Source organism: Alligator mississippiensis, chromosome 2 (assembly GCF_030867095.1).
Source record: "Alligator mississippiensis isolate rAllMis1 chromosome 2, rAllMis1, whole genome shotgun sequence".
Classification (NCBI taxonomy): domain Eukaryota; kingdom Metazoa; phylum Chordata; order Crocodylia; family Alligatoridae; genus Alligator; species Alligator mississippiensis.
In genome coordinates this window covers 258,796,355-258,814,741 of record NC_081825.1, presented here as the reverse complement: position 1 = coordinate 258,814,741, position 18,387 = coordinate 258,796,355, and the positions used below count along the sequence as shown (strand labels likewise).

General features: G+C 41.7%; 1 protein-coding gene across 4 annotated transcripts in view; it reads right to left on the bottom strand.

The window, feature by feature from the left end:
- Nucleotides 1–6,262: 6,262 nt before the first annotated feature.
- Nucleotides 6,263–18,387, bottom strand: part of MIPOL1 (mirror-image polydactyly 1) — a 359,424-nt gene continuing 347,299 nt past the window's right edge. For all 4 annotated transcript variants that reach the window (XM_019488729.2, XM_059723064.1, XM_019488733.2 and 1 more), the window contains one exon: nucleotides 6,263–11,937. In XM_019488729.2, the coding sequence (XP_019344274.1) occupies nucleotides 11,871–11,937 (67 nt within the window). In that variant the 3' untranslated portion in view covers nucleotides 6,263–11,870. The remainder of the gene's footprint in view (nucleotides 11,938–18,387) is intronic.

Sequence of the window (18,387 nt, the reverse complement as noted above, 5' to 3'; positions counted from 1 at the left end):
CTTTATCAGGAAGACCTCTTACTTGAACAAGAAGACCTTGTTGCTATAGTAAGCTAAAATGTGAATGGAAAACAGGAAGAAAAATTACTGCAAATGGACCAAAAAGAAGGCTCTATGAAAGTCAAATATAATTTCTAAAAAGGGTAAGGGAAAACATTAATCTGGCCTGATTTACAAAGCCTATACTTTGTGTGTCCGATAAGAAGGACTTACTGCTTTTTGGCAGTTATACAGCAGAAATATTTTCACAGGGATGAACAAGTAATTTTTTTAGTTTAAGTACTAACATGTTTTCTGTCAATTTCAGGTATAATCATATTCTTCTCCCACTCCATTATTTTCAAACTACTGGGGCCATCACATAAAATATTCCACTTTTTTGTTTCCATTTTACAACACACAACAAACCACTAGCTGATCTTGTTCCAAATCCACCTCTGTTTCTGGACCTTGCCATAGCACAGTTCAGTTTCTAGTGTTCAATGACTTGCACTGATACTATGTCTGCTCTACTACATAAATCTTATAATGGAAACTGAGGGGAAAGTAAAACTTCCCCCTGTGTATAAAGGGGATAAAACAAAAGTACTGGTTCCATAGGAAATATGAAGGGACTGGAAATGGTGGGGTAGATATTAGAATCATCTGTTTGATGCAAACTTACTGTTTGTAGTTCTATTTCCTGGTCTTGTATACTCTGATAGAGACTGCTGCTCTGTTGATGAATAAAGCATGCTGTTCAAATAACTAATGATCAAATAGCTATTGAGCAACAGCCTCGAGTTGCAGCAAAGGAGGTTTAGGTTGGATATTAGGAAAAACTTTTTCACTAGGAGGCTGGTAAAGCACTAGAATGGGTTACATAGAGAGATGGTGGAATCTCCATCCTTGGAGGTTTTTAAGGCCCAGCTGGGCTGGAATGATCTAGCTGGGGATGGTCCTGCTTTGAGCAGGGGGTTGGACTAGATGACCTCCTGAGGTCCCTTCCAACTCTAATTTTCAATTATTCTAAATAAAGTGAGTTATTTTACTGTCAGAAAGGGGCAGTCTAATCTACTGATATCTCAAATCCTGCTTAGACATAAATAGCCTCATATTCTGAAAGTAACTTTTATAAAAAAGCACATGAAGCACACATACATTCAATCAATCACAAAAATAACTCCTGAAACAGTAAAGCTACATCTGTGAAAATCAAATATTGAGGAACACAGCTCTAAATCTTTAGATTGCAAGTTTATAGCAACACCAAGGCGGCTTTTTTTTTTTTTCCCCCGAATGCATCTTAATTTTTGGAATCTTTTTTTTTTAAAGAAAGTTTTGCTTCAGAAACTTGTAACAAAAGTGTGGTGTTATAGATTCTGGCCTTCTGAATCCTTTGGGGGTATCAGTAACTAATTCTTCAATTTTAATGGGGGATAAAATTTCAGATCCATTTAGAACTTGTAGGTGCAGACAGAAGTGACAATTTTTACCTGATCTGGCTGTAGAAAGCAGTTCATAGCCATGACCAAACACAAGTGCATGGATGCAAACAGCTTAAAAAAATAGCTGATTGGGTGAAAATCTGAGCCCTCATTGCATGAGGCATCAGATAAAGAATTTCAAAATTAGTATCTTTTGTAACTTGTATCTGCAGAGCTCCCAGCCTGTCTCTGTTTTCAGAATAGGAGGAGGGGGAAGGGGAAAGGGAGCAGAAGGAGTTCAGTGTGGGGGTGGTTTCAGCAACTCAAGTTGTAGGCCTTCATTTTCCTAAGGGATACAAACCTATAGCTCCCATTTCTCAAAAGGGTGATCAAGATTCCTAGCTAGGCTAACTGGGAACCTGTTCCACCTCTCTTGTTGAACCTATTCCACAGGGCAGCCAAGAATGCAAGATTCATAAGATCAGAGGGACAGCAAGCGAGATGGAGGTTGTTTCTGGGCCTGAGTGGTTATGGCATCCCTGAAAGAAGGGAGAGTCCTGAAACCAGGACTGTTTATGACTTCCCAGACAGTCACTGATGAAAATAATAACATGCGCCAGAATCTAGCACCCTTCCCTCTTAGGGTACTGCTATAAGGTTGAGTCATACTCTCATGGGCCTAGGACTCTGGCATTCTTGACTGCCCAGTAAGACAGCTATAACAGGAGGTATGAATGCCTTCCCAGTCAAGCTTAACCTATTGCCTATTGCAGTGATTCTCAGCCAGCAGCACCCTAGTTGCTGTGGAGAGTAAAGAGGAAGCACATCCCTATCCTTTACTATTCCTTTTCCCCCACTACTCACTGCCCAGCTCTGACTAGGTAAGGATAGGCTTGTTCCTGTCTGGCTGCTCCTTCTCCCTCCCCTTCCACTTGGCCCCTGTGCAACATGGTAATAAAAATCAGGTTTTGAAATGGGGTACCGCTCAAGTTTATGGATTGGTACCTGGAATCTAAAAAAAGTTGAGAATCACTGGTCTGGTGGCTTGGGCATTCTTGTAAGGAATGGGAGATATGGTTTCAAGTCCTTTCAAAATGAGGAGGGCCTAGAAGACATGTCTGACTTCCTGGGAAAGTGATTTTACTAGTTGACTTTTAGGCACAAGGTACAAATCACCTCCACCCCAGAGTGAGCAAATGAGTGTGCTATGCTTTATACTGTAGTGAATGATTTTGTTACTTGTGTATCCTGGCTCAGGCAGATGCCTCCACTCTGAGCAATGTGGATCCTAAGATGGTGGAAGAACTTCCCTTGCAGCCCTGAGAAGGTGCCTAAACTCTGAGGAAAAGTAAGTTTTCAGACATGCTCCTTGCACTAGCATTCCTATAGGCTAAATGTAGATGCCTCTCTGCAGAAAAGACTAGGCAGGACTGCCCTTCTGAAATCTAGGCTTCTTACCCTATTGATTTGGATTGCCCATCTGGGGCAAGGCACTTAAACTTTAGGGCTAGGGACAAACCGTCAAAAAGCCTGAGCCTGAATTGAGTCAATCTTTGCAGGTTAGTCTAACCTGGCTAGACTGAACCAATTTGTAACTGGAGACATTCTCTCTGGACTGAGGAAATTCAGGCAGATGCCTGCAGTGGCTCAGGCTAGAAGCCAAGGTACACTAGAGCAGCCCCCCCTTCCCTTGTGTAGTGCTGAGCTGAGGGGGGCGTGGCCAGGCCTTGGCAGGACGTTCTGATTAGTGAGGTCTGCCTGTACCATCCCAGGCTTTCCCCCGCTCACTGCTCAACGGGTAGGAGTGTTGCCAGGCCCAGGCCCCTGCTAGTACTCTGAGGCAAGGTGGGAGGGTGCAGTATATGCATCTGTTGATGATACAGAGCTTTTCAATTTTCCTCCCTGCTTCTTTATACTGTCTGCAGCAAACTGATAGGTGAACAAGCCAGCTGGGGGTTGATAACAATATTTATCACCCAATCAGCAAAACAATATCCTCTCTACATACTTCAAACTGTTCTTAAACAGTTTACCAGCTGACCTGCTGATTAGCTCCAAACAGCCCTAAGTGGTTACTATTCTATCTGCCTGTCCCAGTGAAATTGGAGACGCATACACATCTGTATTAGCTAGCATACCACATGCCTAGTATCCGTGGGGCTGGGGTCCCTGCTGTGGGAGATGGTGGGGGGGGTGGATTTCCTGCTTGAGCAGCAAGGGGGAAGTAGGGCAGGGGGAATCCAGACGGACACTGCTGTGCCTGTAAGTCTCTGCCAGAGTTCCAGCCAGGGAGCAAAGGGGAGGCGTCCAGCCCAGAGAACTTGCTGGGGTCATTTGGTTTATCTTAAACCAGCAAGGGGTTTGGGACAGACATTGCATAAACTGGTTTGACGCAAATCAGTTAAGTCTAATATTACATTCAACTGGGTTTATCTCAAGCCAGTTTCAGCCATTTTCAAACTGGTTTATGTGCACTGAACATCTGTTCTGTTACAGGTTTAAACCAGGTTCTGATCACTTAAACCAGTTTATGTGTAATGTCTTCCCCTAGCCTAGGTGCTATAATATCTAGATGGAGGTGACTATAAGGTCAATTTGGAACTGATTCATAGTGTATGCAATTACTCATACTTAGCATGAGTATCACTCCTAAAAAGCTCTGGTAACTGATACAATGGATCTCTGTTTTGGTCAGTGTATAGCATAACCTCCCTTTAGAATCACCATTTAGAGAATGTGGGGCTGGTTTCTACAGGTATATTGTCATTTTATCTCATTCCAATGGATACACTTATATTTAATCCATAAATTATTTCAGTGGTCACCAACCGGTCAATACCAGTCAACTGGTTGATTGTGGAGCCTCTGACAATCAATCTCATTCTGGGACGGCTGAGCATGGGGGTGTTCAGCCCCTCCCCCAGACTGAGATCGACTGTCAGAGGCTCTGGGATCAGGAGCAGCAGGGCACATGTGCGGAGTGGCTGGGACACAGTCTGGGAGCACCAGGATGGTGGCAGGATGAACATGACTGGGTTGAGCTGTGCCACCTGCCACTGGGGCCAGGCCGGGTGAGTAGGGTGATTCCCCTCCATGTCCTGCAGTGCGGGAGGGACTGGGGCAGAGGCAGGAGTAAGTGGGGCCTCGCTGGGGCCAGAGGAAGGTAGGAGCCTGGATGGCTCATCCAGGGGCACAGGGGTAGGGGTCTCCCATGCTGCATGCACCCTGGCAGAGGCCTGGGAGCCCATGTGCTCTCCCAATCTGCATGCAGCAGAGGCTGCTGCTGCTGTATGCTGGGCTTTGCATCTGGAGCTTCATGTACATACTGGGGTTACATGCCCCCCAGGCCTTCACCAGGGTGTGTGCAGCAGTGGGAGCCCCTGTGTGCCTGGATGAGCTGTCCAGCCCCTGACCCTCCCCCAGCCCCACTGGGGCCCCATTCCCCTGGTGGCAGGGGGCATGGGGGCATAGGCAGCAGAACAGAGGGGGAGCTAACAGGGCTTAGCTCCCCCAAATGCAAAGCAGTTGCTGCAAGGCAACCCAGCCGCAAGCTTTCAGCAGCAGCATAGGGTAGATCTTGGATTGCTTTTTAATTCAAAAAGTGATCTCCTACCCAAAAAGTTTGGAAACCACTGACCTATTTGAAGGCCTGTAGACTTCTGTGAATACAATGCAGTCAGGATCTAGGGGCTGAATTTATCCCTGGTTTAAGCAAACCAACCTCCCAAGGAAGATGGGATCTGTACGTGTTTCTTCAGAACTCAGAATGATCCTTTATCTGTGGGCCTAAAGCACTGAAGTCCATGCTGAATCGCAAGAACCCAAGAGGTTTAAAACAAAAGATGGTGGTTTCACTTTGCAGGGGATTTCACTTTTTCTATTTTAGACTCATTATAACAATAAAACTCAAAGTAAAACATAGCTTGTTTTTTAATATGAAATGATAAAACTCTCTTTTACACTTCTGGGGGAAGAAAAATGAAGTGAAAAATCTTCAGCTTCTGGCATAATTTAGGATTTTCCTTTTCCTGAAATTATTCTACTTTATCAATTGAATACACAGCCAAGCTGCTTCCTGACCCTGAAACACTCTGTAGTATTAATACTTATTAACTCACAAGAAGAATTGTTTCTAAGGGTTAGGGTCTGTAGAACCAGGTTTGTAATAATCTATACATTTTACAAAGAAACCTGGGCCACCAACATGAAGCTCTGAATTCCATCTGACATGTTTGGAACTGCATTTTTGGTGTTACAATTAATTTTGATTCTCATTAATTTAATGAAAATTGTTTATATTATTTTTTTTTTTTTTTAAGCCAACCTTTTCAAAGACTATTTTAATAAAGAGATTTCAAAATACAAAAGGAGAGAGAGACAGGTAACTTGAGATGCAATTTTGGTATGTATACTCGTAGTTCAAATGTGCAAGCTTGAACTTAACAAATGTTTAAAATATTTGAGTTTTTTAAACCATGCCAAAATAAACCACATCTTTTCTAAAGACTACATATTTAGCTAGGCACTGGCAATGTAAATCTTTCAACCATTTCAAGTATTTGTTTAAAAGCCTCACAGAACACGTGCACTCCCAACAAAACTGAAGAATGAAATGTTTAGACCACTGAAGTCCAACAGCTGACCTCAAATCAAACTAAAGCAAGACATGGTCTTTAGTTTTTTTGTATTTGCTAATATATATTTATTTATCAATGCACTATAGGAAAAACTAAAAGTCATTTTGTGCCCACACCTTTTGTTAAATGGTGCAATGATAAGTCAGATGCACTGTGTGTAATGCTTTAATTCTGATTTTGTATAGTATCAGAAATATTCCATTAATTTATTAGATTAAATTAATCTGCTCTCATATAAATTGTTTATTTTGATACAAAAGAAAAAACATTGTGTGGTACAGTATACAGAAAACAATTTCCATTTGGAATTATTTTAAATAAAGAAAACAAAGGCATAAAGAAACCTTGGTATTAAGATAACTTTATTTTTTACATGAATTAAAGCATTTTACAGCTTGTGGTCTCCTAATAAGACTCTTCATAAAGTTATTTTAACTTGGAAATCAATTTTAATGAAAATCTTGTAAAATGTCCTATAAAAAAAAACAAACAAAAAAAAACCAAAAACCCGCAATTATTCTGTGACAACAGTTTGACATTACTCAACTATTTCAATCTGATGACTTATTTGGAAAGGCAGTTTTAAAATTCTTGCACATTAATGTTAACTAATGAGTCTTACTGAATCAGCTCTCTATATTTAAGAGAGTAATAAATTATTTCCTCTATAGGCTTCCACTAACAAGGCTGCTAGGGCTATGAACTTTTTAACTATCAGCAGTTTTCCTGACACCAGTGTATAAAACTATGTTATCATGTTTAGTTGTGGGCTGAATGAAAAACAGTGCTAACTGACTAAAGGTCCACAGTTCTTTTCTGTTAAAGTTGACTTGTCACAATATTGTTAATTAGTGAGGGCTTACAGAAGGCTTACTATGAATATAATTACGCTGCTGAAAAGCATTAATAATGTTCTTATTCTAAGACAACGTGATGTTATTTACATATTTTATACCATGGCGTGCATCATCAATGGCGCATAATGCTGTAACCTGCTGCATGATCACAGGAGTATGCAAAATCTCATGAGGGATATGAGATGTGTGTGTATCTTTCTGCTATATGGTGCTGATAATATAACTCATACCGGTATAGTTGTTAGTCTTTGCCTGTGAAAGACAGTCTTTTACTCACTTAAGAGTGTGAATATTGGTAAGAGGCAAAGGAACTACCATTACTCCTTTGCACTCTGACACATCCTCATCCTTTCCTCATAAATTAGGACACAAATAATTGGAAATGATAATAATAGTTGCTATTATATAGTAGTTTGTATTTTTGAAGTACTGTGTGGACATTAACCAATTAAACCTGATAGTGAATCTATGAGGAAAAGCAATTTAAGCAAAACACTCCTTTCCTAATCCTCTAAATTTTTCAGATGGTAAAAATAGACAGAAGGTGCCACCTCACTGAAGTGAGTGGCAAAACTCCTGTTGACTTTGGAAAGGCCAGGACTTTACCCACAGATGCTAGAAGCCTGATCCTGCATTTTTCTGCATCAGGGTTTTGCCATAAACTTCAGTGGGTACAGGGGCAGAGATCAGTTTATTTCTGTGGGAGTTAGATGCTTAAATGCTTTTTAAAATCTTATTAGATGTCCATCTGCATCTTTAGGTTCCTACATACTGACTTAATGGAACTTTCCAAAGGCCACACATTTCACCAGAGTAGCAGAGTAGCTCTAAAACCCATGAATTCCTGACTTCTAACCTTTCCTCTAGACTAGATTTCTGAAGCAGTCTGTTAAAGACAAAAGATCTGTAGCTGAATTTTTAAAAGGTGATGGCTCACTTAATTACAAATCACAATAGTTTAGGAAAAGTGATACACCCTTTGATAAATGGTAATTAGATACTGAGCTCCAAGGTGTTACTAATAACACAGGGACAAGAAGGATTCTTTTACCCCTCATACACAGCATGACAACTGTATTATGGGGATTTTCATCTTATACTGAAGAATCAAAGATTGGCCACAAATCTGGCATTATGATGGCTTCTCTAATCCTATGCACGTGGCCATGCTATTTTCCTAAACAAGGTAGGGCATAATAAGAGGAAGGATATGAAGATGTAACATTGTGTCAAACAGCAGAACTATGTGGAGTCTGCACTTAAGGGACTACCTGACCTTAATGACAGACACAGTGGGAGGGGATAATTGTAGACTTACTTAGGTAAAGGTGAAACCTAGGTCACTCAAGCATGGCAAACAACTTCTTCCTTCCTTGCTTGGCCATTGCCTTCCAGTCTAATTGGCTAAGTACAGACAGTCAAAAAGCCCAAAGCTGAATTGATTCAGTCTTTTCAGGTTAGTCTAAGCTGCAGAGATAAGCTGAGAAACAACTGGACAGACATTCACTTTTGATTCAGGAAATGCAGCCACATACCTGCAGCGGCCCAGGCCAGAAGCTGGAGGCTGCTGGAGCACAGCTCTCTGGCACTTAGCCAGAAAGGGCTGTGTGTTTGCTTCCTCTTTCTGCTGCTTCTGAGGTCTCTGGGATTTGCAGTCCAAAATCACAGCAGAAGGATTCTGCAGGGTTGCTCATCACTATCTCTTCCTGCTTTCAGGAGCCAGCAGTAAGTTTTTAGCAGGGCAGTGTAGGGTAGGGCAGCTCTGTACTTGGGGGAAGGGAAGTTTAATTCCCCTTCCTGGCCCCAGCCCTTAGCCGGGGTTTGCCGGGGGGGGGGGAGGCAGTCCCTCCCCCCCCATTCTGCCTTCCCCTTCTCTGCTGGACAGATAGGGCTGGAACCAGGAAGGGACCTGGGACAAAAGTTTCATAAACTGGTTTGACCCAAACAGTTAAGTCTGATACTACATTCAACCAGGTTTATATTAAAACAGTTCCAGCTATTTTGAAACTGGTTTATGTGCACTGAACTTCTGTTCTGTTACGTTTAAACCAGTTTCTGAATACTTAAACCAGTTTATGTGTAACTTCTGTCCCTAGCCAAGGAGTCCACATGAGAACTCCCCTTTCTGCTCACTGCACCAAGAGGTCTAATGAAGATATTAGAAAACAAGCAGCAACAGCTTCCAATGGCATTCCCAGGACTGTTGTCATAGGCTCACCTTGCACAGGAGAGTAGCTAGGAACATCTGTGGGCTCTTCTGGGGTTTTACTAGTGGTCAGGCCTAAAGGCTCAGGATTATTGAGAACTGGGGCTGAGAGGGTGTTAGAGCAGAAAGGGCGGGTTCTCAAGAGATCAGTCATATGGGCATAACAAATACTAGATTCTGCAAATAGAATTGGCTTGAAGGAGAGCTACTCCTTTTACAAGTGCTCTAGCTTGGTGCTCTGAAACTAAGGCTAGGTACAGATATTATACATAAACTGGTATAAGTGACTGGAAACCAGTCTAAACCTGTAACAGAACAGAAATTCAGTGCACATAGGCTTGTTTAAAAATGGCAGACCCACTCTAAAATAGACCAGGATGATGTAGTATTCATTTTAATTGGTTTAGGTTAAACTGGTCTACTGAACTTCTGCACCAGCTCCCCTCCCAACTCAAGTTCAATCCCAGTCCCTTGGTATCCTGGGTGCCTTTGCAGTTCCCTTGTTAACACCCCCTGCAGGGTGGGTGGGCTAGTCCCAGCCCACACTCATCTGCTCTTGCTGAGCACTGGGCCAACCCTGCCCCCAGTCTGTTACAGAGCTGAGGCAGCAAAGCCTTTGCTCCCCACCCCTGTGTCTTGTCTGCATCTGTCAACCAGAACAGGCAGCTGGGGGTGAAAGAGCAGAGGCCCTGCCCCTAGCCCAACCAGTATAGCTAGCGGCGGCTGCATGGTGGAAACTTTCCCCCTTCCTTGTGGCCTGGCCCAGCTGGCCAGTGTGGCTTCTCTCCCTGGCCCTGCCCCCTGCCAGCTGTCAGAGAGATGGAAGAGGGGGAAACCAGAGGCCTCTGCCCCAGCCCCTCCCCCGAGTTATTCTGGCTCAATTTCCTCCTCTCTTCCCCCCACCACTGATAGCTGGCAGGAGGGTGGGGCTGGGGAGAGAAGCCACACTGGCCAGCGAGGCCAGGCAGTCAGGAAGGGGGAAGCCCCACTGTATGCCCCCTCCCTAGCTGTTTTGGCTGGGTCTAGGCCAACCAGGTTCAGAAAGTGGGGGCCTCCACTTTCCTCCCCTCTCTCCCCACTGACAGCTGGTGGTGGGGGAGAGGCCTGGGGAGAAAAGTTGTGCTGGCAAGTTAGGCCAGGCAGCAAGGAAGGGGGGAAGCCCCTGCCGCATGGACCTGGCCCATCCAGATCCAAGCAAACACAACTGGGGCAGGAGGGTGGCCTGCAAGGCAGGGGGCTTCCACTTCCTGTTCTCTCTCCCGGTGATGTGTGGCTATCACCCCTGGTTCCTGCCTTCCCCTGTCAGCTGATCTGGGAAGTAGCCAGGGTGCAAGTGGAGGCCCCTGTCCTGTGGACCGAACCCCCTTGCACCTGAGCAAGCACAGCTGGTGAGGGCACCCCCCCTGCTGCCTCTGACAGCTGGCCACTGGTGGGGGGGCAGGGCTGGGGAGAGAAGCTGCACTGAGAGGAATGTGGGAGCACCCCCGCCTTTTAGCCTTGGCCATTAAAGGCATTTGTGTGCCCCCTACCACCATAGGGCAAATGTGTTCTGTTTGTTCCCAATCCAGTCTACACAGTTTAGAGAAACCCACCTAGACTTGATTGATTCCATCTCAGGGTTTTTAAATATCTGTATCTAATCAGAGAGTAGGTATACAGATGAAGGTAGTTCTGCAATATCTGACAGACACTGACGCTCCACAAACCATGAAATCTTTTCTTCTTATATTCTTCTTTCTGCTACCCTTCTGTTTCATTATTGCTGTAAAACAAACTTTAAAAATCAGACAGCATAAACAAGCTAAAGCAAGCTAGGGAGACTGAGCAGAATGCCCAGTGTTTCCCTTTGAAAGAAGGCAAAAGGACTGATAGAAAAGAGGTGAAGCTGTGCCTTACATAGTAGAGCTCTTTTGACATTACCAAGTGGAGTATTAGTAGATCAGAAAGGTTTTCTTCCATAGGAGAGGGAAGAGGAGTGACACACAGCTATCAGGATAAGCTTCTCCTTGGCTTGAGATCCTATGCACTATAGTTGCACTTCTACAAAGTAATACATCATTCACTTATTTCTGTGAAATATAACTCCACGCTTGTGTTTATGATAAGCTGAAATTGCTGTGTCATAGGAATCTGTATTAGCTATAGGAATTCTTTACAAAGCCATGTGCATACCTTCCCTCTCCAATGCATTTGCATAATTTCCCATACTAATCGCAATACAATGGGTTACAGTGTGCTTCAGGAAGAAGGTTTCTACAGCATATTAACCAGAAATTGTTCTTAAATCTGGATGCCTATTATCCATTGAATATTTTTATGTTGAGTATATTTCTCAATTGTTTACAGACTCATAAATAGCAAAGGGGATTTATATTTTGAGACTCTGCTTTATAGGATTTTGTGCCTGAAGCAGGTAGCATTTAGAACATGATCATCTTGGGCCTGGAAGCAGACTGCAGTCCAATAATATTAAGAGAGCATTCTAAAATATGCATCTCAAATATTTTCAGACTCTTCACTGACTATGCTACAATACAACTCCCTAAAAACAAACGCGCTTGCAGTGATACATTTTGACAAATCACCAAACTCAGCAGCAAAGTGGTTAAACATTTATGATTTGATTTTATCTCAGCTTGGAATGTCGTTGGAGTGTCCCACTTCTAACAACTGTTTGCTAAGTTAAGGCTTTAGTGTTTACATAGTGCTGAATGAAGCAGCCTGGTCACCAGATGTGAATGCTTCCCTAGACTGGAGCTTTCAATCAGATCACGGTCCTAATGGTCCCTGCTCCAACCTTCTTCCTCAGGACATCCACCAGCCTTTCCAACCTGAGGTGGGGGTGGGGGAGAGGGAAGGAGGGGAAAAAAAAGAAGCTAACATTAGGAATGTTCTGCCTGAAAGAGACAGTGTTTGCATTGAACCAAGCTGTCCTGGTGGTGGTCATACTAAGAAACAAAGCATTACTGTAAAAGACAGACATTAGGGCAAAATGCAGACAAATTGAAAAAACTTTTAACCTAAAGCCCGGCCCAGTCACAGTCAGAGGTGTTAGATCAATTAATCTTCTCCTTTGCAATATATACAGTATCTGCGATTCCTATGACACACTAGTTAACACAGGACTGCACACATCAATATAGGTCTGGATATTCCATTTTACAGAAGCAGCACATTCAGTTCCTGAAAAAAGAATCAACTATGTGGATATAGCTGTCATTAAATAAAACATTTAGCTGCTGTACTTCTTTTGAAGAAACTCAACACCTGTTACTCAGCTCAGTTTTGGAATGTATTTTAGTGCTGTGTGTTTACCTCTAAAAATCCCAAAGGCACTATGTCAAAACCTCTTTTCAAAATACAAGAAAAATAAAGTCTCTGAGGAACTAGGGATGTATTTTATGTTTAAACTGGTGAATATGGCTGTTCTATCAATTCAAACAACAATATATGATAATTCAGGACCTACCTCAGCAAGGTACTGGGTGGCTTCAACTCCCACTGACTTCAATGAAATGGGAATGAGGGTGCTGAGCATCCCATCAGACTGCGTGCTTAGTTACCTCTTTCCTTCTTTAAAAGCACACAGCTAAACTCAAAGATTTAATTTTGTCCAGGATTTTGCATTCACATATATTTTTCTTAAGCACTCCAGGAACAGTGTGTAATAGCCATTTCCTTTGTTCATTCCATTTTATAGAATCCCTCTATCAAAGTTCTCCCATAAATAAACACATAGCGTAAAGCCTGACATTGAGGGCAGAGAACTTTTTTCAGAGTTGTGCCCAATGTATAATACACACAACACGCTGTTAAGAAGAGATGCAAGTCCAATTAGCTGCATGCAGTACTGAGAGCTCACTATCTTTTCTGCTCTGAAAAGGCCATTTTTACTTTCTTTTTTTGTTGCAAGCTGCACAACAGAGAGAATGTAAATACAAAATAGAAATAAGCCAACCATTTTAGAACTACAAAATGTGTTTGACCTACTGGATGTATAAATGATCTAAGGGCAAAAGAATTAGTTTGTGCTTCTTGGATTTATTGTCCCAAGTCATAACATATGATAATGACTACTACATACAATAGGTATTGAAACACTCAGATTTTCCGGTAACCTCTGAGCATCATGAAACTATACCTTTGATTGTACTATTTAGATTACTTAATTCCTGAAACTAGATTAGGATTTCATCACTCAAAAGCAATGGAGGGGAAGATTATTAATAGACACCAGGAAACAAAACACAGTTCTCCAGGGTACTGGAGAAATGGTTTGTCAAGTTTGGCAATTTCACTTTCCAAATGATATATTGATATTCTGATTATAAATCTACCTTTTGCCTCCTAAAGAACTGTAACATTTGAACTCAATTTTCCCAGCTTTCTTGACTTTTGTACTTGTATTATTTTTCTGCATGCAATACCATATCAGAATTATTTTCCAGTAAAAAAAATTCAGAACTTTTCTTTGTCATCTTAGTTGCACAGTAGCATTTTTCCCCCAAAGCATAAATATACAGTTCCTCATCCATGTGAAGGGAAGACATGGACAGATGATAATTTCCCATGACCTACACAACTATCAAAATGTGGGCTTCTTAGTTTATCCTTACTTGAAATACTGGCTAGCGAGTGGCTTCCAGATCCTAGAAAATCTACTGGACATATTTTTCCTCCCTTCTTTCTGAGAAGTTCACACATTTTGTCATTTCTGATGTTCAATACTTTAAAAAAATAATGATTTGGAACACATTTGCCCTCATTTTTAGCAGCTGCTAGAACCTTTGAATTTTACAGATAATTTATTTATGCTCAGCAGAACTATCCTGACCTTCTCATCCACATTAATCACCAATGGAAGCTTCTCACTCACTGGTACTCTTCCTCTGTGTGTGTTAGGAAAATACACCCCTGCTAGGAAGCAAAAAGAGTTGAAGAAATGGAGCCAAATATCTTTGACAAATTGAAAGTCTGAGCTGATAGGAGTTTTTATTATTTTCTGAAAGACAGAAGGAAAATAGTGACATCTGACAAGCTGGATTATTTAAATCACTTTGTGGCTACACACACATGAAAAACAACTCTAAAATTGTTTCAGTTTCTTAAGTGCCTTTAAAACGATAAAGGAAATAGAGAAATGGGCATCGTGGCTTATATGTTATCCTGCACAGTTTTGTGTCCAACCAATGGCATTGCACAACAATGCAGACAGGTTAGTGAAGAATTGCCCATGTTTGAAGAGAAATACCAGTAGGATGAAAGTTGCTGTCTTCTGTTTAACCTTGAAACTGTCAGGCCTCATTGAAAATAATGAGGCTTAACAATCATAGCTTCTGCCCTTCAGATGAATGATGACTGCAATCATCAAAACAGAGTTTCCAGCATCAAGTACAAGCTGTGCAGAGCTAATTTTTTGCCTTTTGTTTCAGTGTTGTAGAGATTTGCAAACTTAGTTATTCTTTATTTGGGAACAAAAACAGTAGGGGATTAAGAAACTGGGTCCCTAAAATAGATCTAAACAATTCTGTGGAAGGGAAACTGTAACAACTACTCATGAATTAAATCTCAGAGGGTGAAATTCAATAGGCAGCTCGAGACCTACTGTGTCACTTAACTCCCACAAAATCCACAAAACAATGCTGTAGCCCTAATCAGTGGTTAGAAGCCCCTGGTACAAGCCTCTATATTAGTACTTCAGGAACACACAATTCTAGTCCCTGTTATCTTTCACAGGGCCCATTTCTGCCACTCTTACTCACAGTGAATAACATCTTTCTCTGTGAACAGGCAAGAAGAGTTAAATACACTACTTATGCTGTAAGGTATCACCCAAAAAGGGTTCAGCTGATAGAACTGGTCCCTTAATGATCAGACTCAGTAGGCTGCTGCAGTACAACTACCTCCCTTTGAAGGGTAGGCAGTCTAGGGTGTTTTACACAGCTCATAAAGAGAGCTCAGGCTCACAAAAGCTTATGCATCTCTGATTTAGGTACTCTATAAGGTGCATCTCTGCCCTGCCTTCTACTAGGCAGACTAATTCACAGCTCTAAATGCCATTCTCATAACAGCAGCTTAACTTTGATCGTGGGTTAGAGCCCGTATAGCTAAACAGGAAGTATTGGGAACTAACTGGTATACCGGGCTCCTAATTTTGGCAGTTTCATGAAAAAGGATGGAAGCCAATGACTTAAAGAAACAACTTCTATTGCCTACTAACTGCATCATCGCCATATAATCCAGAAATATAATGATAGCATCTTTTACTTAACTGGCAGCTATATTTACAGCATTTGACTGTGATCCTCAACACTGAGCAAATTAACCACAGTTGCTTTTTTTGCTAGAACGGGTTTTAGAATGTGACTGACTAACTTGTGAAGGAGGTAGTCTTTGTAGGATGACTGTGATGTAAAACAGGGTACTTAAGTAGGTCCTAGGGGGTGCGTGCAGGTGGGTGGAGATGGAGTGCCACCATGCATGATCCTACGCTGCTGGCGCTCCTGGCTGGAAGTGGTGGGGAGGGGAAGCTTGCACGTAGTGGCTGCCCCACACCACCTGCCTCCCCCCGGTTCCAGGTCCAGCCTCCGGGCCAAAAAAGGTTGAAAACCCCTGATGGAAAAAAATGGAACTCCGTTTCCTAAGTATAAAAAGGACAATAATCCAATTCCCTTCATCTCACAAAGTTGCCCAAAAAGCGAATTTGCAGAGAAGATATTCTTTCTGATGTTTAGGTAAGACAGAAGAACGATGATGGAAAAATCAGCTACAGTAAGAAAGGATCGTATGTCTGAAGATATGCAGGTTTCTAATAATGCTAAGAGAGGAATATTCACAAATACCCAAGTAGGTCAGAAACCCATTTTCTATTTACTTCTGTAGGATGATGCCTAACCCACTTAGGTACTTTTTAAACCCCCTAGGCACCTATCTGCACTTAGGTACTTTAAGCACCTTTAAAATCCAGCCCAAAGGAAATAATTCACCTTACAAATGTTGCTTTGTTTATATGTAAACTGTCTTCTATTTTTGTGTTTTCAGAAATTGGCATTAACAGGGAAAAAAAGGCCGAGCCAAAATGTTCTTAGAAAAATAGCTGCAACCCCAGCATTTGTCATATTGAGCTGCATGTATTGAAAGGTAGAAAATTCCATGCCTTCAGGACAGATGGAATTTGCTGTATTTGAAGAGCATAAAAAGAAAGAGTGAAAAATATTCTCTATACGCATAAGTTATTTCTGTAGTGTGCATTTAATGGCTTCTTCTAACATCCCTGCTCCAGAAGCCAAAAACAGTTGTTTGTGAAGGGGTAACATAACCTCATTTTTTAAAGAGGCAATGGCAAAGCTGATACACAAATATTTCTTACTTTAGCAATAAAAGCACTGCCTTAAAGACTCCCTGATTTCTGAGGGGCTGATAATGACCTTTTGTGAATATGGAGTTTACATTAATTCTAGGCCAGAACCAAGATTATCTGAAGTTAAGTTTAGTAGCAAACAGATTTACCTGTGGGGTCTGCTATGGTGATGATATCAGTTGGAATAAACATTCATACTCTTTGAAAAGTAAATCTCTCCTGCTGAAGCCTAAGCTAGAATATTTGTCATTAGGTATTTATTTCCAAAGCTATATTTTAGTTGCTTCCTTATGCAGTTATATTTAGTTTGTGCTTTCTTGTCACCTATGTATGCCACGTGCCTGTGGCTTATATGGATCAATAACTGTTGGATATGGTTATATAGTTCTTGAAGTAGTCTAGTAATGGTCTTGATTTTAGCAGACTTCTGAATTTTCCTTCAATTGTGTTACCCTTTAGACCACACATTAAAGGTGACTCCAGATATTCAGAGACTGGTGTCAACTCTGAAGGAAAATATTTTTGTTTTTTAAAGTAGTTTCTTTAGTCTGTGTCTGTGTATGTACACATGCATATACACACATTCCTAATGACAGACACTTCTGCTCAGAGTATGCGAATGGATAGCTGCAGAACAGTTTTTGGGCTCTGTTGCTCTCTCTGGTGCAGGGTGTGCATGTGCAGTTTCTGTCCACTGTCTTCCCTCAAACATTCAGATTATGGCATGAAGCTTCAGGTTGGGGTTTCAGTTCAATAAATGCTCAACCGAGTAATGTTGGCTGAGTGAGGTGTTGGATCAGCGTATCCTCCAGCTGTGTCCCTTCTCTGGCCACTTTAGGCTAGACTGTGGCATTTAACTGTAAGCCCTGAATAAGGGTAGTGCTGCAGTGCCCCAAGTGGATCACCAGATAATGGTTTAGGAATACCCACAATTAACCCCAACAGAACACAGCATCTGCCAATTAGCCTTATGTCCTAATCTGCAAGGCAATACATAGACTAGGCTGAAACAATAGTTTCTAACTGAAGCTGGATGAGTTAAGTGATAAAAGCAAAACTCTTCTGGGTTTTGAAATACTACATACATTCTTATTAACCTAAACTATAACCTTTGGTTATCTTTCCGGCAGATTAGATTAGGCTCAGGCTATGAGGATGGACTTACTTGGGTGCTTTCAGGCTTCTTGTGGAATGTGTTTTGCTCACACTAACCTTCCCTCGTGAACCTAGCATTTCTGAAAAAAACTCTTATAACTAGAATGCAGCAGACAGAAACATCTGTGTTTAACGGTAGGGTTATGTCAGTAATTGATTCTTCAGGTAGGTGGTTAAATTAAAAAAAATAAAAGTCAATTAAAATATTTTCTCCAGTTTTTCTCATTGGAACATTTCCATTTGCCTGCAAATGTAACATTCCCTTTTCAGGCACCTGTCACAAAAGCAAGAGAAACACATGCCTGAGGCAGGATGGGGATGCTATTGTGCTCTTACTATGCTATTGAGTAAAAATGGGTATTTAGGGATATTCCCACAAGAGACAGGCAGAGAAGGGACCCCTTTCCCTGAAAGGCTTTGGATCATCAGGCACCAGAGTACTCCGACCTGGGTTGCTCTCATTCTGAAGTTTTCTCCCTTTCTATACAAAACCTTTAAAGATTCATTGGAGGCAGGCATGGACTCTAGGGAGACCATCTCACAGGTGAATGGCATAGCTTCCAGAGTCATTCTCACTCTCCTGTTCTCCATAGCTCAAGGAGTGGTGGTTGTTTTTTTAATAAAAAGTATTTTTTTATAAAAAGTATTTTATACCAAAATTACCAAATATTTTGGGCCACCTCAAAACTTCATTTCTCAACCAAAAAGGATTAACTGAACAAAAATTCAGTTGCATTGAAGGGGAGTAAGTAGTATATATGCTACA